Source organism: Phragmites australis, chromosome 3 (assembly GCF_958298935.1).
Source record: "Phragmites australis chromosome 3, lpPhrAust1.1, whole genome shotgun sequence".
Classification (NCBI taxonomy): domain Eukaryota; kingdom Viridiplantae; phylum Streptophyta; class Magnoliopsida; order Poales; family Poaceae; genus Phragmites; species Phragmites australis.
Window position 1 is genome coordinate 48,562,386 of NC_084923.1, and position 20,346 is coordinate 48,582,731.

The 20,346-nt window shown below is 45.2% G+C and overlaps 4 protein-coding genes across 4 annotated transcripts; 1 reads left to right on the forward strand and 3 right to left on the reverse strand.

Annotated features, from left to right (window-relative positions):
- Window positions 1–3,112: 3,112 nt before the first annotated feature.
- LOC133913649 (chalcone--flavanone isomerase-like) lies at window positions 3,113–4,446 on the reverse strand. Its single transcript, XM_062356855.1, has 4 exons — window positions 4,206–4,446; window positions 3,959–4,117; window positions 3,625–3,848; window positions 3,113–3,533 (listed from the first exon to the last, which is right to left on the reverse strand). Exons 1-4 carry the CDS (start codon window positions 4,297–4,299, stop codon window positions 3,348–3,350), a joined length of 663 nt encoding a protein of 220 aa, XP_062212839.1. The 5' UTR covers window positions 4,300–4,446; the 3' UTR covers window positions 3,113–3,347.
- An 832-nt stretch (window positions 4,447–5,278) lies between these two features.
- LOC133913650 (uncharacterized) lies at window positions 5,279–9,233 on the reverse strand. The gene is made up of 5 exons (XM_062356856.1): window positions 8,775–9,233; window positions 7,871–7,959; window positions 6,875–7,711; window positions 6,446–6,596; window positions 5,279–6,343 (listed from the first exon to the last, which is right to left on the reverse strand). The coding sequence occupies exons 1-5, from the start codon at window positions 8,917–8,919 to the stop codon at window positions 5,688–5,690; spliced, it is 1,878 nt and encodes a 625-aa protein (XP_062212840.1). The 5' UTR covers window positions 8,920–9,233; the 3' UTR covers window positions 5,279–5,687.
- A 4,848-nt stretch (window positions 9,234–14,081) lies between these two features.
- On the forward strand, window positions 14,082–16,988 carry LOC133913651 (ras-related protein RABE1c-like). The gene is made up of 9 exons (XM_062356857.1): window positions 14,082–14,273; window positions 14,358–14,450; window positions 15,701–15,773; window positions 15,879–15,979; window positions 16,065–16,130; window positions 16,212–16,309; window positions 16,409–16,471; window positions 16,597–16,689; window positions 16,764–16,988. The coding sequence occupies exons 2-9, from the start codon at window positions 14,378–14,380 to the stop codon at window positions 16,839–16,841; spliced, it is 645 nt and encodes a 214-aa protein (XP_062212841.1). The 5' UTR covers window positions 14,082–14,273; window positions 14,358–14,377; the 3' UTR covers window positions 16,842–16,988.
- Window positions 16,989–17,759: 771 nt separating this feature from the next.
- LOC133911290 (zinc finger protein ZAT12-like) lies at window positions 17,760–18,357 on the reverse strand. Its single transcript, XM_062353488.1, has one exon. The coding sequence runs from the start codon at window positions 18,337–18,339 to the stop codon at window positions 17,884–17,886; it is 456 nt and encodes a 151-aa protein (XP_062209472.1). The 5' UTR covers window positions 18,340–18,357; the 3' UTR covers window positions 17,760–17,883.
- Between the last annotated feature and the right edge of the window lie 1,989 nt (window positions 18,358–20,346).

Here is a 20,346-nt window from a genome sequence, read left to right on the forward strand (position 1 = left end):
TAATTGAATTAAATCAAATATGTCATCCAGTAGGTGGGCGATGCAAATATATCATCTGTCGTACGGGCGAGATGAAGGTATCCGTTCAACGGGCGAGATGAAGGTATCGCCCGCTGAACAAGCAAGACCTTCATCTCTCCAATTATTAAATTCGTTGAAAGCAAGAGCACACAACGGACGAGACCTTATTCTCACCCGTTGAACGGATGACGATAGTTAAACCTCGTTATTTTTCAAATAAATTTTGAAATATTTGAAAAAATATATATAAAAAATCGACTTGCTTAGCAGGTGAGCTGCGTGTGAGTGGTTACAAACTGACCCGGTTAGACTACTCCCAATCAAGGTTTCATTTACCGACTGGAGCTCGGTTACCGAGCTCCGGCGGTAACCGAAAATGCGCGATAACCGCGGTTACAGGTCAAAAATTCAAAAAAATTCGGAGAAAATTCATTCGGCAAATTTTAAATTTTTGCCAAAAAATCATGTTTTTGCCCTCTCGGTAACCGAGCGGTTTGGGTCGGTTACCGAGCGATTTTCTCGCATTTTTGATTCGGTCGGTTACCGAGCGGTTTGGGTCGGTAACCGCTCGGTTTTCTGGATTTATCGAGCGGTTTTATCGAATTTCAGCGCAGTTCAACAAAAAACCTAAAAAAGGGTTCAATCTTGTAAAATCAATAACTAATTCATCCGAGCTTCAAATCAAGTGAAACAAATTTTGTTGGATTCCTTGTAACATGATCTACATGATAAAAGTATTTATACTCATAAAAAAGTTCAAAATTTTCTGTGAGAAATTTTATTTGTTAAACCAAGGTAAATGCATAGTTTACTCTTTGCTAATCCAAAAATCATGAAACTAATTTTGTTAGTCTTCTTACATGATCCTATATCTTTTAAAAATATATGAACTCATGAATTAGTTATTGTAACATGCATGATTGTGTAAATGTGTTGCGACTAGATTAATTCATAACTGACCCATCACACCTTAAAAATTAGTGAAACCACTTTCATTAGCTTATTTATATTATGATTTATGTAGAAAAAATAATAGTAGACATGAAAAAATTAATTACAGTGATGTTTCTTAACATATTCACTTTATGCTTGTGAACTTTGTAAAAATCATAGAGAATTTAATAAAACTCTAAATAAAGTGAAATCAATTTTAAAGATTCTCTTAAAATACGTTTTATACAAGAAAAATATGTGTTTGCATGTTACACTTTTTCTTAACGTGAGTTAATAATTGAGCCGCGCGCTTCAATTTTTTTTCATTTTTTTCAAACTTTGTCCCTATAGAATATGATGCAAACGACATTATTTTTGAAATTTTTTTTCACAGAAGTTCTTATAATTATGTCTAGTTTTTTTAAAGATTTTTTTTGAATTTTTTTTATTTTTTCAAATTTTTTGAATTCAAATTTCGGTTACCGAGCGGTTTTTGAAATCGGACCGGACCGGGAAGGTCGGTAACCGCGATTTTTGAGCGGTTACCGACGGTTTTTTGAACCCTGCTCCCAATACGTGATATCATGTGCTATATCAAAAACATGCCACGTCAGATTGATACAATACTCATACGACAATCACAATGCATGGTACTATATCGGTATCAAATCTGTGGCCGACCTAATAAATGCTTCATTTGAGTTATTGGATCATAAATTGATGGATTAGATATGATGTCATAGTATAAAGCCACAGTTCAAACATGATATGAACAGTATATTTCTTACAGTGGCTACATTTCACTGTGGCACATGACGCAGTTTATTGTTCCCCTCTGACACGCACGCCGGCGTGGTCAGCTCAGCCGGCCGTGACCGCAGGGTCTGCGAGTGCGGCGAGCCCGACGCGAGCGCAGAGCCGGCATGGGCATTGCGGCAGGCGTGAGTGCGGGCCTGCAGGAGCAACGCGGCTAGCGCTAGCGAGCGGCCGGCGAGTCTGGCGTGGGCAGCGCGGCAGGAGAAATTTTGTGAGATCTGCACGTATAAGATTATGATAAAATCGTTATTTGTGCTGTATACGTTTGATCACACGGTATACACACGTGCATACTTACACACGTGAGAATATATGTCAACACGCTACATAGATCTCACCGAAAGATCTGATCTCATAAAATTTCTCTCCAGCGCAGCCGGCACGAGCGCGGGGCATGATCTTTATTCTTCCTCGAGTTGAGCTCTTTCTACTTGCCTTTTGCAGCTTCGATCCACCACTGCAGAATTAGCAATCGATTCACACGAGACTCACACCCAGGAATCGCCAATCAAGCAGAGGCATTACCCATGATTTGAAATCTATGATCGTCCAATACTAGCTCCGCCCTACAACTATAGGCGACACCAAAGGCACCCACTGCACAAAGTGTTGAAAACTATGCACATCGCCACGTCTTTCCGAATTCCGATGCGACACGACGCCGAGTCATGCCCAGCAGAGCAGTGGAGCACCCAGCCCAGGCCCGCTCGAGTCAGTCTCGCCCTGTGGCAGAGGACGTGGCCGGCTTGGCAGCCCATCGGCAGATGGCGGCAGTGGCGTCGGCCCCCGAGAATAGTTGCGCTATCGTCCTAGCAGGGAAAGGGGCCATTTTTCCATGCCCCTCTTGGTGGCCTGTTTAGGATCCGTGTACTCAGTCAGAGGCAGGTGGGCTGGGTGGTCCGAGTTGGCTCGTTTATGCACGATGCGTCGCTGGTCGCTCATCTGTGCGTATGGAGTGTGTGGTGTACATACATAGTGTGCGTCTTTTATACTCTTTCAAATAAAAAAACTATCATCTCCCATATGGAGTGTGTAGTGTATGTGCATAGTGTGTACAGTCCAAACAGCCACTCCTGCATTTTTCAAGTGTTTTCCCATGACATAGGATCCGAGGAGTTCGGATATCCTAATTAGAATCCTGCCCAAAAGGCCTAAAATAGCTCCATGTCTCACAAAGATTAACAGTCAATGGCACCACTCGAATTGACCGGTAGTTAGGACTTCATGGCTAACCTGCTGCCACTATACCGTAGAGTAAGCGAACTGTGAGTACTGTCACCACATTAACAATCTCCGGTCACAGCAGGTGCTCAGAATTAATCTATGCACTGGCAATCGGAGATGCAAAATATCTGCGTTTTTTATTCATCTTTTTTTTTGAACAACCACGTTTTTATTCATCAGGTTAACGGCGGCTTCACATGAGCAGCGAAAAGTATGGAACAAAACACGGCGCCTCAAACCGGAAAAACAAGGCGACAGACGCGCCAGCGCAGCATCTCCACGCAGATGCCGTTGCTCTCGATCTCCAGATTCTGCTCGCGGCTCGCTCATGCAGAAACCGGGACGAGCTCCGCCTAAGGCGCATCGTCGGAGGTGGTCCCCTTGAGGAGCTCCGACACCCTCGTCGCGATGCTCAGCTTCGCCGCCGGCGAGACGCCGTGCTCCCCGATGATGGACTCCAGCACGGCCTCGCAGAGCGCCCTGTTCTCTATCGCCACACCGCCGGCCTCCGGCACCGATGAGTCTTTGGTGAACGCGACCTGGAAGAACCAAGCGGATGCATGTAAGCACCAGCATCACCGTACCGATTCTCACACGGGAAGGGGATACTAGATTTGTGTGGATACTCACGGTGAGGACTCCGGTGGGTGAGTGGGTGAAGAGGATGGACGCGCCCGGCAGGAAGGTCTCGGGCTTGAAGGCCTCCTTGAACTTCTCCACCGCCACGCCCTCGGCGTCCGTGTACACGCCAGTGGCCTTCCAGTACGCCACGCAGTTCTCCGTGACTTTCTCCGAGTACTGCTCGCCGGTGAGCGGCAGGATCATCGTCACCCTCGTGAACTTCTCGAACTCGCCTGCGTTGCGCGAATGGCCCACCAGTTGCATGCAGCGTACAAGCGACGGAGTCAGGGCGAATGAAGCAGCCAACCATCATACGCAAGAACGTGGTCATCTATCTTCTTACCCGTGACAACGTTGCGGAAGAAGGCAGCATCGGAGGCAAGCTCGTCGGCGGTCTTCCCGGCCCACCGCCTGGCCAGCGCCGGCACGGCCGCGTCCTCCACGTACACGCCGATGGCGGTGAACTTGATGAAGTTACCTCCAATCTCCATCCCTCGCACGCCTGCGCGCCAACACATGGTGCCATGGTGGGCGTGTTCTGAGCTCGTGATACTCTGCACTAACTACAGTTCGCTTCAAGAATAACACACCTGCGCCGGCGAGGAAGTGCGAGCGGCCGGAGCCCGGCGGCCGGGCCACCGGCGGGAAGACGAAGCCGTCCACCGCCACCTCCGACACGGCCATAGCTGCGCAGATGAGGGAATCGAATGCAGTCTGCGTGCAGATGCAACGTAACAGACGACCAAGCTGCGTATGTTAAGGGGCAGGGCGGGGGTTGTTGCCACATCGGGACGCGCGGGCACGGGATGGATAGCTGGGACGCGACATCCCAACAGTTTTAGAGAATGCCAACAGCTGTGGCCCAGAATTGCAGGAATGCCATAGTATTCTAACAAGGTCAATATTTTTGGGATCAAACGCAACATTTGACGCATGACCTGCATGTGACGTCATCGTGGCTACTTTGTGATATTTGGGTGCTTGTAAGGGCATAGATAGGGGTAGTTGGCGCGAATTGACATGACGTGGCGAATCAATGGCAGGTTTTGCTGAGAGATTAAGCTATCATTCGATTCGATTCAACTGAAGCTGGTAAGCGGTATAAAACATCGTTTTTGCTGAAGGAGAGGAGAAAAGTACAGAAAACCATGTAGTGAACTGTAGAAGGATTTTTCACGATAAAGACCCGCTGTGAATGAACTTGAGGTGGAGTTGACGGCCTGGCGTATCCAAGCCTCAAGTGCAGAAGAAGTTTGAAGCTCTAGCATAGCATGCAGGGAGGATCTTCTTTTAGCAGCAGAGTGGGTTAAGAAACCTGCAGATTTGGAGTCTGATTGCGTGACAATCGTCAATTTCCTCAAGAAGCCTGATGCCCAAAGATCAAGTATTAGCTTTGTCATCAAAGAGGCGGTACATATGGCGCGTGAACTTCCGGTTCTTTGTGTCAGTCATGTGAAAAGAGAGCAAAATAGTGTAGCACATGACTCGTTAAATTGGCAAAACGATCAAAGCATGCTGCTGTGTGGTGATTGGATGCCCCGTTGTGTGTCAAGCAGTTAATTGCTCAGGAATGTACTTTCCTTTCTGAGTAATATAAAGCTCTATTTTCCTCAAAAAAAGGTCCTAGAATGACCAAATTCATAAAGCACAGTTCATCCCAAAGTTGTCCAAAAGAACATGTCTACTTATTCTTCCTTTCAAAAACAATACATATGTCCGGGACTACAATTTGCCCTCATTTACAGACTTAAACTCTCAAATCTCAATGCTGACAACATTCGACAAAAGGAAAAGACTCCCATTCTTACAGATTCCGTTTTGACATGTACTTTTTTCGTGGTAAAAAAGAATTTTACTACACATATCACCTAATCCAATAGAATTCACAACTTTCCTATCACCACCGGAAGCACGGCGACTAGACCAAAAAACCTGTCAACCACTGCTTTGACAAAAAGGAACATTGATCTTAAGGACCAAGAATAATTGCAACTGACTACTAAAACTAACCAACACAGAAACAAATGACCTGAACCGCAACAATGTAAAAAACCTACTAGGGCTGTGGAAACCTAACTGAACAGCAGCTCCAGAAACAGCTCTTCCAAAAGATCATCTTTTATCATTTTCTCAATATCCCTTCCTGCCCTATCAATGCAATCTGCTAAATCTGGCCACTTCTGATCAAATGATTTCTTCTCAGGCTTAGGTTTACACAGTGCAAGTTCTTCCCGTCTCTGACCTAAAACCTGCAAGACTTTTTCCAAGAGACCCTCTGAACCCCATATGGGAGCCAAGTTCCTAGCAATATTTACCCAAGGTTGCATGTCTAAGCATGGAGCAAGGATCTGAGACAATATGGTGTTCACGATATCGAATAAAAGCTTCCTATCTGATTTTGACCATCGAACAACTTTGGCATACTTCTTTTCAAGCTTCTCAAATACATCATAACCTGCAGGGTGGTCGAGAGACTGACACACCCTGTACAACTGATCTTCTGCAGTGCCGTGAATGCCAGAAGCAATTAGTATATCCAGCAAGTAAGAAAAGTCTCTCTCCTCTTCATCTTCAAATTCTTCAAGAATATCGTCAACCAGTTGTATAGGTTCATCGTTACTTGACTCCATCTCAGAGGATAAGTGGTCACAAGTTCCACCAGTACTACTGAACTCTGCGGCAGTCTCCATGGGTGGAAATTTGACAAGCTCAAGTCCCAGTTGGAAATCTAAATTAAGGAGACAACAAAATTAACTACGATTAACACAAGATAGAGACATAATACAGCCATAATAGGCACATAGATATGTATGAAGGCATAATCACTAACCATACGGATCTGCTGACTCTCGCTTGATGTTTTCAGAATTGGAGCAATCTTCAGATGGAGGTTCAAGAACAGATACTGGACTAGGCTGACCTATCTCTTTGTGGTAAATGACAGGCGCAGAATCTAGGCGTGCAGCAAGAGGGCAGTATATCTGAAAAACAAAAGATAACATGAGCTCAACCTTTTTATCAGGTTGAGGGAAAGGTTGAGCTCTTGCTAAAAAGGTTGATAACATGAGCTCAACCTTTTTCATAGATGCTTAGATGGTCCTTGCTTTGTCTTCTTTCAACAAAAAGGTTGAGCTCAACCTTTTTACCAAGAGTCTAGGCGCAGTTTTTTGTTGAAAGAAGACAAAGCAAGGAACCATCTAAGCATCTATGAAATGCAGTATCATAAGTAAAACTAGTAAGCATAGATTCTAGCATGTACCTTCTTGAAAGTCATCTTCCATTGATCATTAGCAAATCCCAGAGATGATAAGTTAGAATTATCACTAGTGTCACTTGAAGACGATACTTGCAAATCATCAACACTGTCACCTGAGGAAAAGCATACGGCCTTCTCACATTCACTGGATACAGAGCTCCATAATTGTTCAGGTGTTTTTTGATTGAGTTGTTCTGAACAGCACAGTTGATTTTGTCGAACTAATGCATTATCGAACATAGCCTGTGAATGTCTTCCCAGTGAGGAATCAGGCTGGTCATGAACCCTCTCTATACTTAGCAGGTTGATTGCTTCTCTAGGATTCACAATTTTATGTCTTCGATTCAAAGCACTAATGCGGTTTTGATTCTGATGATTGCCACCATTCCGTGGTTGATGTAGCAAGGACATTTTCTCAGAAAGGGAACAATTTGGACTTGTTGAACCCATCTTTGTAGAAGCTGATCTTTCAGCTCTTTTGACCAGTTGATAACTGAAACGATTCATATTACTACAGCTCTTTACAGCTGGAGGATTCTTCACGTTGTTGCTGGAATTGAAGAGATGATATTTAGGCCGAATGGGCAATCCTGAATCAGTGCTGCTTGCATGACACAAATCATTATTGGTGGAGATTTTATTCTCTCTTGTCCATGGAATAGAAATTTTCTGAGAATCTGCTAGGACTCCACTTGGCGCATCACACCCATTTATTTCCACAATCACTGAAGACTGCATATGGCTGATTTCTGTTACATTTCTCTGTGCATCTGGGAGACATCTTATAGAACTTCTGTGGGAGCTCTTATGCTTAAATTCCCCAACAACATCCCACAAAAGCTGCAACAACAGATTTATGTAAAGAAAGTGGAACAAAAAGGGCAGTTAAAGCACAACAAAACTTTTGAGCTGCAGAAGTATTTTGCAGGGGAGAAAAATCCAGGTCAGGGGACTATTAAGACTTACAATAAAACAATAGTGAGCATTTGAACAACTTACATTATCTTCTTGTCTTGTGGATCCAGTGCAACACCTGAAATCCAATAGTACTCCATGAACACGTCGTTGTTTGTCCACATGAGCAAACCCTGAATACAAGTCACGGAGCAGTTTAAGAACGGGTTAACTCCAAATCAATTAGATTTTTCTTTAGTTGCACAACAAGAACCATTCGAACATGTAATCCACTTGTGGCGTCAATTAAAAAACGAAGTGTAAAAGAAAGCATGTTGCAACTCCTTGTCGCTGAAGCAAAGAACCAAAGGAAATAGATGGACCATAAGGTATTGACCAAGTTTAGTTGAAACCATACAATTCTTGCTTCCAGTTACAAGAATTTATTGTGATTAATGAAAAAAGTACTCCAGCCCTTTCCATAAAAAAAGAATTTATTGTGCATCTAAGATTCTAAGTAGCTTTGTAGAACACAATTATGACTGAATTTTCACACCATAAGAGGCTAACATCACTGATCTTCTATATTTGTCTGAAATTGTACGTTACAGCATTATTTTTGGTGAAATAGTGCTATATGAACTTTTCCATGATCTTTCCCCTAGTTTGTGTTCCTCGGACAAACAAGGAAACAATACAAAAATGAAAAAAAAAATGGAAAGATCCTTCGTTGTACTACTACCAGGACAAACAAGTTATGTTGCTTGGAGCAACACACAAACATGTAACCGAACAGTGCAAAAAAATTAAGCAACCCCCTCGCCTCCGCCCTCAGTACAACCTGGAGTACCAATCCTGGAAGATGGAAGCAAGGAAGCAAGCACTACCCGCCATGCGAAATCGACCAGAAACAATCACACATGTTATCCCCAACCACCGAAATCAATCGCAAAAAAATTAAAAAAAAAACAGACGCCGCAGAGTTCCATTCCGGGAACAGCGCTCTGACCTTCCTTTCGCCGCCAGGCCGTGCTCGCCCCGATCGCTGATTCCGGCACAGCGACCGTCCGCCTCACGACCCCGCCTCCTCCTCCCCCCGTCCGGCACGACCGCCGCGCCCACACCCGCCGGCCTCCCGCGCTCGGCCCGCCCATCCACGACCGCGTCCAAGTCAACTCGACAGCCCTTCACGCTCCACGGGCACGCGCGGCCAGGCCGATAGCGACAGGATCGTGATCCCTGGCCAGCGGGGGACGTATTTGAGGGAGGGAGCGCCGCACCCGCGAGGAGGAAGGGAAGGGCTGGATTCGCGGGCGGGCCGGACGCGGAAGGGAAGCCGGGGAGCGCGCGCGGGGAGGCGGGGCGCGTTCGGTGGCGGCACATCCGCTGCGCGGCAGCGGTTGCCTGGCGCTCCGCACCCGCCTTTTCAGGTGGCCGCGGACGGACACAGTGGACTCGCTTGCCCCCGTGGAATTGCACTCGCGTTCCCGTCCCCTTTCCAGCGTGTTCTTTTTTCTTTTTCGTTTACGCCCTTTTTTTTTGTCTTGCTTGTTCGTAGCGGATTCTTTGGCTGCTCCTACGATCACTGCGTTGGTTTTACCGCGATTTGACTGGTCTAACTCGCTAACGCGGCGGTGCTTATTGTGGTGATCCGTGGTTAGGCGGCTAGCTAACTCGTGTGGTTCGGCACTGTGCTGGTGGTGATCCTGCGATGGCGAGAAGTTTTAAAATCTGCCGATGCCAAAAAAAACATATGTATGTTTTTGAAAAAAAATTCAGACCATAACATAGCTCATAACTGTCTTTAATCTCTGCTCATAGTCTCACTCTCGCAACCGCTCCGAAGCTACAGCCTCCTGCTCTGAAGTGGTTGCCTCCTGCTGTCCTCCTTCAACTATCTTCCACACTAACCCGACATACTTATTTTCTTCACTATCGACGCTGGTCCATCAACCATCATCGGTCTCCTGTAGCTGGCAGCACTCCCACCGCCTCACTTCCATACCTATCTACTTCACCGGATAGAAGGTTTTCTATGGTATCCCTCTAACTCTAAAAAATACACCGGTGAAATAGTGAACTAAAAACGTCCTACTAAACTCTAAAACTCACTGTTTGTCGTGTCTAATTCACACTCCTAAATTTTAGGCAATTAAAATGTACAAAGCATATTTAAAATCGAGGCAGTGCCATGGGTTCGTGATTTCGTACACGGATTAGAGTGTGAACAATTTGCAAACGTGGGGTAATCAAACCAAACCAAATCAAATGTTGGATGGATACGGTTCGATTTGTTTGAAAGCGAAAGCCATTGTCTGCGTATGTAGCCTTGTCGTGTAGCCTGCGAATAAGAAACTCGTGTCTGGTCATCGCGGAAGGTGGTAGGAAGCCGTCTCACTCTACTCAAACTCCGGCTGTTGTTCTTCGTGAACGGTTGGGATGTTCTCCGCATGTGGCAACGATGATTTCCTCCCGCAACCGCAAATTATTTGCACGCCAGAGCCTCGCTCGCGCGCCAGCCATGGTTTGACACGAGTGATCAGCTGGATCAAATAATCTGCATCAGCAAGCGCGGTTACGATGGAGTGCTTGTGAACTTACTGGTGGCTGATGGCGAGAGTGATTACTTGGACGCTTCGCAACTTCGAGAAACTTCCAGTGCGACTCGAAGAGGTGACTCAGCGGCGACTTTGAGAGACGAGGCAAATCCTGCCTCTTTATCCACGATATGTTTCTATAGGACTTGTCTGATAATATCAGAGAGTAGTTGTTGTTAACATGTGAGTCTAAGTGTGATTTTACGGATTTATTCAATGTAACGTAGATGACAGTTGTTGCTGATGCAAAGGGCTCACGTATCAGTGACAACTGCCACTTAACATTTACGTCAAATAAACCGAATCCAACATGATTAGGAGGAGGGATCCATCTCTTTAGCCTAAGTTGTATTTAAGCTAGTAGTTGGCGTATATTCGTGCTTTTGGCCACCACCTTTTTCTATTCCGTGGGAGGTTGCGGCGCGCGGTACTTGGTGCCAGCCGAGCGCTGCGGTGTTGGTGGTCGACCCGTTTGGGGATAAGGACAAGGCCGTGGTGGTCGTCTCAGCATGTGTGCTTTTGGTTTATGGGATGCAGTGTGTGTTTCTAGGAGTTGCGTTTGCCGGAGCTCTGCTGTTGGCGGGTAGAGTTTTCGGGTCATCGGTGACCGTGGAGGTTATGGCTGATTACTCGTTGACGGTGGAGTCTACTCTGAGGTTGAAGTTGGAAGTGTTGGTTCTCTTCGTGTCCACCGAGATGACGATCCATGGCCATCGTGCGAAGCATGTGCGTTTAGCGTTCGTCTGTGGCGAGCTATCCTCTATGGTGAAAAAATTTTATGCTTCTTTGTCGGTCAAGGGTACAGTTCTTGGCTTCGTCTTTGAGGTGTTTCGTTCACCGCTGGCGAGACAACGTAATGTGTGGATGTTCCGATAGATACTGTATCAAAAATTTAGTTTGTGTAATCGGTGGTACGTAAGTTTTATATTATATCAATAAAAGTCATCCCGGTTCCTCCTTTTTTTTTAAAAAAAAGAGTGATTACTTGGACTCGACGACAGGTCCCCTTTCAGCTGGCCGGCAAGGCGGCAGCGTCGGTTGTTGTTGGGCAGGCCATTGATTATGCCCATCCATGCATGGATGCATGCATGAGATGAACGACTCTCTGATGATAAACAAATGACGCTGGTTTCGTCCGGTCCGGAACAGAAAAATCCAGTAGACTAGGGACATATGACTCATTAAGATTGTTCATTTATGTTGAACTATGTATTGAAGAAGTATATAAAAAATCATATAGATTATGAAAATTAATAGATTATGAAAATTAATAGATTAATGAGTATTAAGTAAAAATAATGGGTTGTTGAGATAGACTGTAGATGCGTAAGGAAAAGCTGTGTAGTACTACTTGCTAGTTTGCTGCTTGTGTTTCATAGCGAACTTGCAGTAATAGTACTTGCAGTAATTCATAGGGACAACATAAGACTGGATTTGTTTTTACTACTTCAGTTTTCATTTATTTGTAATCAACTTTTTAACTGTAGCAATTTTAACCTTACATTTTTTAAAAAAATTATAGATATCAAAAACTTTCATTATTAGATTCGTCATAAAATATACTTTATTAGTATTATATACTCTAAATATTTATAATGTTTTAAAAAACATAAAATCAAAATTGCTACAGTAAAACATTGTGAGAAGTAAAAAAACGGAGGTAGTAACTTGGGCTAATTGTTGGTGGCCTGCACAACGAATAGACGGATAACGCATGGCATCCAATTTTGAATTCCGAATTCGAAATCATGCAGGTGGAGCGCGAGAAATTTCTTGAGTCTTGGAGAGATCGTGACATGTCTCAGCTCAACTAGTTTAGTGGGTGAAGACAGTGAGGCTTACGCAACAGGTGGGGTACTTTGCTAATAAGCAGGTCGGCCATGGACGGTGACTTGGCAACTACTCGCGCGCCGCGAGTTTGAACAGGTTTTGCCTTGACAAGTGGACTTCGTAGACCGTATTTTAATTTGTGTGCATGCACAGATAGTGTTTTTTTTTTCTTTTGAGATTATATAAGTAGCATGTTAAATAGCACTCTATTAGTATCATTTATATAAAAATCGTGACTATGAACAATGGTTGAACCGTTAAGAAACAGCACTAAAGAAGACTATCAATATCGTTTCATGGCTGAAACCGATACTAATACATCAGTATTGGTTCTAACCACGAACCGACACTAATATTGTATGGACCTAAATTTATAATCCAATCGGATTTTGACTTGATCTCTCTCTTGTCCAGCTCTCTCTCTCTTATCTCTTCATTTCATACACGCAACCCAGATTCGACTCCCACCGTCTCATCCGCTGTTGCCCTCCCATAACGATGCCATTCTCCTCCTCCTCCCTGCTCCACACCACCCCCTCTGCCTCTACCTTCCACGCTGCCATCTACACCAAACACGCCCTAGATGCGGCTCGGCATCGACGACCAACATGTCTGCCGCTGGGCTGGGACTCGGCGGCGACGTGCTTGGGAAATCAGCCACGAGATGACGCTAGCATTGGAGGAGCGAAGATCGTGGAGTGGAGCAATGCGGCGACGATGATGTGGCCCGACGTCCATGCTCATGCCCATCCGCCCGGAGGCAAGACGGGATAGTGGCGGTGTAGTTTGGTGCCCATGCACGCACACTCATCTACCCATTAGCCTCCCACCGGGTGTCATCGGATTCGATGCTGAAGAAAAATAAAGGAACAAGCTCTAGGTATATTTGTATATACTTTCTTCTAGCAAATTTGAATCATGTTTAGTAGCAAGCAGAATTAGGTGTATGTGTATGTACTTTCTTCGTCAATACGTGTATCAGTGACCTATACCTTTGATTTGTTTTGATTTTTGGTTTCGATTTGTGTATGTGGAGCTCGATGTATGTTGATGCTAGCAGAGAAAGGGAACAAGGAGGCGTGGAGGAGGCCGGTTGGGAAGAAGGGGAGCTACGGCGGGAGCCAACTCGATTCCGAGCCAAAATCTAGCTGGCTCGCATGCTGCTCCCATTCGTTTTTTTAATTTTTTAAAAAATAGTAATAGTATTAGGTAAGCAACCGATACCGGTAGTATCTTACTATTAGTACTAAGTAAAGAATGCCAATTAAAAAACTCGACAGTAAATCGATTTTTTAGTCAGCACTGATGAGGCTTTTTGTTGCAGTGTTATGCAATCGCTAGACGATCAAACAAAAAGACTTGATCGATTTCAATTCTACGGATATGTATTACCCTGTAATTCAAGGAGCGGTTTGTATTTGAAGCAACTATTGATCTTAAATCACTTCAGCGCTAGTACTGTTTAGAGAAAAGTCTGAAGTATTTGATGTAATGATAACTGAAGCCTAATATTTTTTTAATCTCATCTAAAATCAAATTACGATATCGTTTCTCACGAATTCTTTAACGATACTTCTATGATACATTCACATCTTAAATTTATATTTAATATTTATATTTTCTCCGTAAGCCAACATGACTTAGCTAGTATCGATAAAAGTTGTGCATTGGTAACGGATGATGGTCCTAAACAACAAATAAATCAGAACGGCGGGAGTTAGCAACCAAAGAATGGGCCTAATTTCCCATGAATTACCCCCCAACATGAGTAATAAACTTTGCTCATCACACCCGTAAGCGTCCATAAGAATGGTCCTACTGGCTATTATGGGCCGGCCCGCAATCAGTTCCATGCCCGCAGGACACCTGTATTCCCCCAGAAGTCCAAAGGCGCAGCGGACCGCTTCCACCACCACCCGCCGTGTGAGCGTCCATCCCCTTCCTCCGATCGAGCCAGGCAAACCCGGTGCCTCCTCTCCGCCACCGCGACGCCTCGGCCTTCCCTCCCTCTCCACCGCCTACGCTGCTTGCGAGGGGAGACGAAGCGGAGATTGCCCCCCGCACGTACTCCTCCCGGCTCGGTTCGGCTCGTCATTCCGCCGCCCCGTTCGGTTCGGTTGTTTCCGTTTCCGATCTGATCTGGTTGCTGTTGGTGGTGGTGTTAGGGATTGGGAGGTAGGTTGTCATGGCGGCGCCGCCGGCGAGGGCTCGGGCCGACTACGACTACCTCATTAAGTTACTCCTCATCGGAGACAGCGGTGAGTTCCCCGAACCTCTCAGCCTCCTTCCTTCCTGTCGTCTCTCGATCTGCGCGAGATCTGATTGCTTCGGGGTCGCGCTTCATGTTTCGTGTGATTTGGTGTGTTGATTGGGATCTGGTACCCAGATCAGTCCGTGCAGATGGTTGTCTAAAAAGTGATTTGAGTGAATGAATCTACCATCTTGACGGCACTTGGGAATATCGTTTGTGTAACCGTATTTTTGGATTGGTGTTTGCTTTCTAAGCGTGATTGTCTCCCTGCTTGCTATGCGCAATATACAAGTAATATTGGTATACTTATAAACGTGGATGCAAAGATTAAATTGAGGGTGTAGTTAGATTGATGGCCGCATCTAGAAGTCAGGAACAAGCTCCTGGGGGTTTTGGGATGTTCATTCTACGAGCGCTGGCAAGGCTACATTTCTTTTTTTACTGTTCTCAGCAATTTGGCACTCAGCTGGCATATGCAAGTGGAGTATCTGTTTGCATCTTTCAGACTTTATCTGCTTGTTACGATCGGTGGTCTGTGAGCATATATATCTCTATGGTTTACTTTAGCCCATGCGGCTTTCATAGTTAACATTTCTACTTGTTTTCTTTGTCAAATTGACAATTTAACTGCCACAATTTAGTAATCTCATCAAATATAGGACACTAGAGCAATCTAGCTATCCATGATCGAGGGCTGTTTTTGTCTAAGACTAGGGAGTTGTTGGGTTTCAAATGCATTTAGATAATCTTAGCCACCAAGCACTTTCCAAGATATGAACTCGGCAATTCCTCAAGTTGGAAACTAAAATTGTACTGCATATAAGATAATTAATGGGTTGTGTTATCGTGCCTTGTTTTGCATTTTTTATAAGTTGTTCTTATCCTTGTCAGAGAAAATATCCCACCGTCGACACAAATTTACAAGTAGGAACACAAATTTAATTTTCTTTCGCCTTCTTTGGAACCGGAACCTGGTAAGCAATTTGCTTTATCTGTGGGCCTGGTTCTCTACATTCTTATTTAAACAGTGACATGTAGTTATGTGTAGCGTTGCATATCATTAATCTGATTCTGTGTACCTAGAGAATCCGTGACCTCATATTGGCATTGTTTATTCAGTTGCCAATTTTAGATTCATTGAGTATAATATTTGTAGATTTTCGCTTTTGTTTGTTGAGGCATGGGCTAGAGAATTGTACATTGTTACATTGCTACTGGCATAGGCTTTCTATTTACAAAGTTTATGTACTTATATAGGTGTTGGAAAAAGTTGTCTCCTCTTACGGTTCTCAGATGGCTCATTCACCACTAGCTTCATTACCACTATTGGGTATGTAGTGTAAAATCACAAAATTCTCTGATTGAGGAATTATTATTTTACATGTGAAAGCTTGTGGTGAACTTATTAATCCTGCCCATTGGGTTCTTGAAATAGTATTGACTTCAAGATAAGGACCGTCGAGTTGGATGGCAAACGGATTAAGTTGCAGATCTGGGATACTGCAGGCCAAGAACGTTTCCGCACTATTACAACTGGTATGATTATTTCCTTTGAGCAAAGCTAGTTCGTTTCTAGAAATTGTATGGATGAAGTTTGTGAATGTGCAATTCTTTTTTGCAGCCTACTACAGGGGAGCAATGGGCATTTTACTTGTGTACGATGTCACAGACGAGTCGTCTTTCAATAGTACTGCCCTTATATTTAAATGCTCTTTGATATGTAACTTCAGCTTCCACTTCTGATTCTGTCATTGTTACTGACTTGCAGACATAAGAAATTGGATAAGAAACATTGAACAGCATGCCTCAGATAACGTGAACAAAATTCTTGTGGGGAACAAAGCTGATATGGATGAAAGCAAAAGGGTATGCACTTTATTTCTACCTGTACTCACAATCGATTTCTCAAACTGTATGTTTGTAATATCTCTTAACTCTCCTATATGCTCAATTGCTTCCCTGCAGGCTGTGCCCACTTCAAAGGGCCAAGCCCTTGCTGATGAATATGGCATAAAGTTCTTTGAAACGGTTAGTGGATGTCAACTTCTGTTACGGCATTCCTTTCTTGTGACATAACCATTAATCGAATGTGGCATTTTTCTAAGCATATATGCCCACTTTGTGATTTATAATTTGTTTATTTTTTGCTGCAGAGTGCAAAGACAAACCTGAACGTCGAACAGGTTTTCTTTTCAATAGCAAGAGATATCAAACAGAGACTGTCAGAGACTGATTCAAAGCCTGAGGTGCAACCCTTTTCATAGATTCAACATATTTGCTTTCTTTTGCATAGCATCTTAGCTCTCTTTCTTGTTTGCAGGATCGAACTATCAAGATCAAAGCCGAGGGGGAAGCTGAGGCAGGAGCGGCACAGAAATCAGCTTGCTGCGGCTCCTGAACCGTTCTCACTGCAAGATTGGTGTTACAGCACATGTAATTTTTATCATTTTATTCTTTGCCAGCAACTCTCCTTGTGTTTTACTTAAGTTATCGCAATTGTTGGGATTTGGACAAATGGGTGTTAAGTCAAAACAATTACTTGCTATATTGGTGGAAGCTCTGCTCCTGATAATGACGAGCGCATATACAACTGGGTGGCTGGTTTGATGTCGTGCAGGCTACAACCGAGAAAGATAACATTCAGTGTTCAACGGTACCCTTTGCTTGCAACACTGGATAACGTACCTTCGGAACGTGTGAATTTTTCAGAATTTCTGTTGGTATCGAAGCTGAGGCCTCTTGATTTGGTCTACTGGCTAACCGCGTGCGCTTGTTTTCCATGCGGCAGCAAACCGTTGAGGTCCTCGTGGTTGATGCTTACAGCGTCGCGCTGGGTTGCAACTTGCAACTGGTTAGTACGGCATGTACAATGCTTAAAGAGAGAACAATGCTCCATCACGAAGCATTTGCACAAGAGCCTTAAGCTGCAATGGCTGCAATGGAAAGATGTGTCATACTTAGCTGTTTGAGAAACGTAAGAGCCCATTTAAAGCGTCCATTTATCCCAATGCACTTTCCATACTAATTACGGTAATTGCTATGCCAATGACGGTGGAAACCGCTCGGCTGAAGTGCTCGCTTCGCCAGAAAAGTCGTTGCGAGCGCCCAAGCTAAGTTCCACCGTGGCAAGAAAACAGACAGCTGCCTTGAAAACCCGCGTTGACGCGTTGTACATGGCCGTAGGCGTCCAAGCAATATGCCAGATCCAGGCATCTAGCGTGCCCTTTTATCCCGCATAATTTGTGTTAAAAAAGAAAAAAAAAATCTTTATAAGTGTATAAGGTACTTTCTTTTCAGTTACATACATCATCCTGGAGAAAACGTTGGACAGTACCGTATACCAAATTACCAATCGATCGTGTTGACGTGTTGTATCGGAACAACTCCGAATTACAAACCCAGGTGGCCAGGTCAAAAGCGAAAGAAACACGAAATCCCAGTCAGGTGGGGGCAATGTTTAGGTCCAAGCCCAGCAGGCCTCTTGCTTCGTCGGGCTTCAGCTCGGCCACGGCCTCGCCCAACCCGCGGGCGCTGGCGCTCTCGTCCCCCACGGCGCGGTGTCGCCTCATGTGGCCCCCCAGCGCCTGCCCGAGCGCGAACTCGACGCCGCACACCGCGCACCCGTGCGCGCGTGCCTTCCCGCTCGCGGGATCCCCCGCCCCCGTCGCGGCAGCGCGCGGGCGCTTGTGGCTGGCGCGATGCCCGCCCAGCGCCTGGAACGACGGGAACCGGCGCATGCACGTCTTGCACTCGAACACGCGCGGCGAGGCCGATGGCTTGCCGAGACCGTGACCAGCCTCGCCGCCGAAGCTGCGCGCAAGCAGCGGCATGACCTGTCGAGCCACGCTGGTGATGCTCACCTCCGGCTCTTCATGTTCAAAAGTCAGCCTCTTCATCGTGCAGATCGAAATGCTCTCGTGCTGTGCGACTGTTCATGTGTGAATTAGCGGGAGGTTTTTAAGCTATTTATAGGATGCTCTATCAAACCGGAGGATGTGACTGCGAGACTCGGCTCCTTGTTCGAGCTTCCTAAGAGACATCCGACTTAGTGCTAGCAGTTGACTTGCTGCTTATTATTGGTATTAAATAAGTAAACATGATAGGAGTAGACTTGTCACTTGGGTAACTGGGGTTTGTTTGATTAAGTAGAAGACATTTCAAAATGCGATATCACTGGCTTGACCAGATAAAACTGACTCAAAACTGAAGCGTGCATCGGTACTTGAGAGCGATTACAGTGTTCAGTATATATGATTTCTTTTCAGTTGTCATACTCGATTTATCCAATCCTTAAGAGTGGACTTGCTAGTTTATGTTATGGGGGATAAAGAATTTATTATGTCCCCTTCCCCTTTTTTGGGAGAATTTATTATCTTTTCCGGGTAAGTTGCGTAGGACTATATTGTTCCACTCTTGTTTCATTTTGCCGCTAATGATAGTACTAGCCAGTAGAATAACGTTGTTATCTTATCCAGACGCCATTATAGTTCCTTGAATACTTGGAATAATTGGTTTTATGTCGTCACTGCAGAACAAGTACGAGTATTTTTGTATGAGAAGAAAGTGTTCCCTGAACCCATTCTTGGTCGGTAGTTGTTTATTTTTTTAACGAATCGGCAGGAGATCTGCAAGGTTATCTGTGTGACTGTGTCCTTTGACACGATAATTTCTGAATTGACAGCCACGCCTGACTTTGGGCGGACATAATAAACAAACCCGGAAATCCAATATCAACGAGGCATCTGCAACTACCTCAACTGTCCGACTTGAAAAGGGAAAATGCTAAGCGGAAATCAGTATTCTAATGAGTTGCAGATAATGATCATCAATCTCTCACGTAATCTGCTGAGAAATAATCAATTCATGCATGTTAAGAAGAGATGTCTCCCAACAAGCATTCTTCTATTCATGTGTGTAGGGGAGAGGTGCCTCCTCAAGAATATCTTTTTATTATATATTTATATATATAGACACAATGCAATGAATCAATAAATTCTATTCTACACTATCTATTGTGTTTAGTCTCTCCATCTTCCTTTACTCTAAACATGTTATCAACAATTTGTTCTACTTCTAATAGGACACACAACAGCGAAGAAGACACCACAGAGGCACAAAGGCCTTCATCGGGTGAGCGTCATGGCGTATATCAACATACCTGCGATGGCACTGGTCTCCATCCTCCTCCGTGCTCTGCATCAAGTTCGACGTCGCTGCTCGCACCACGTCTTCAACCGTCGTTGTGGACAGCACTTTGCCCAGGCTCGTGGTCGCTACGACTACCATGCTCCCTAGGGCCACGATCACCATGGCCACTACTTTCTTCACAGTCATGGTCGTCATGACTGTCACTTCACCCATAGACACGGCCATCGTGGTCCCCGCTCACCTTGTTGTCCTCGTGTCAACACATTCGGTGTAGGCCCCAGTACCGCTCCGGCCCCTGTTGCCGCTGGTGGAGGTGTCAACCTGAGGCTGCATCTGCGCGCTGTCGATTTTTGCCCAGTTCACGGCCTCGTGCCATTCTCCTTTATCCCGACAGTGAGCACGATCGAACCACAGCTTCCGCAGGTGGACGTCCCCGTTAACGTCGAGTAATGGTGCCCCTCACCAACACCTACTCCAGCTCTTCCATCATCGCTTGGCCTAAGCCGCCCAGGCCGCCTTGACGCCACGGTGGTGCGCCTCCACAGCAGCGCACCCACTTCTGGCACTACGACGGCCACTGCGACAGCACCCAACCCCGGCTACATAGTCAACCAGGGGGGAACCATGGTTGCACGCCATGGGGTCCCCCCACATTATGTCGCCACGGCCACGAAGATCGACCACGACGACCAAATCAAGGTCATCGACGCCTCAGGCAACTCCTCCATGGCTCCGCCTTCCAATCCGGCCCATCG

Excerpts from the sequence above, each read along its gene's own strand:
- LOC133913649 (XM_062356855.1), bottom strand. The coding sequence starts at position 4,299 with ATGGCCGTGTCGGAGGTGGCGGTGGACGGCTTCGTCTTCCCGCCGGTG. Across the intron at positions 4,118-4,205 it reads GCACTTCCTCGCCGGCGCAG|GCGTGCGAGGGATGGAGATT; the intron begins GTGTGTTATTCT and ends GTTGGCGCGCAG. Across the intron at positions 3,849-3,958 it reads CTTCCGCAACGTTGTCACGG|GCGAGTTCGAGAAGTTCACG; the intron begins GTAAGAAGATAG and ends CGCGCAACGCAG.
- LOC133911290 (XM_062353488.1), bottom strand. The coding sequence starts at position 18,339 with ATGAAGAGGCTGACTTTTGAACATGAAGAGCCGGAGGTGAGCATCACC.
- LOC133913651 (XM_062356857.1), top strand. The coding sequence starts at position 14,378 with ATGGCGGCGCCGCCGGCGAGGGCTCGGGCCGACTACGACTACCTCATT. Across the intron at positions 15,774-15,878 it reads AGCTTCATTACCACTATTGG|TATTGACTTCAAGATAAGGA; the intron begins GTATGTAGTGTA and ends TTCTTGAAATAG. Across the intron at positions 16,472-16,596 it reads GCATAAAGTTCTTTGAAACG|AGTGCAAAGACAAACCTGAA; the intron begins GTTAGTGGATGT and ends TTTTTGCTGCAG.
- LOC133913650 (XM_062356856.1), bottom strand. The coding sequence starts at position 8,919 with ATGGGCGGGCCGAGCGCGGGAGGCCGGCGGGTGTGGGCGCGGCGGTCG. Across the intron at positions 7,960-8,774 it reads GGCCTGGCGGCGAAAGGAAG|GGTTTGCTCATGTGGACAAA; the intron begins GTCAGAGCGCTG and ends ACTTGTATTCAG. Across the intron at positions 7,712-7,870 it reads CCACAAGACAAGAAGATAAT|CTTTTGTGGGATGTTGTTGG; the intron begins GTAAGTTGTTCA and ends CTGTTGTTGCAG.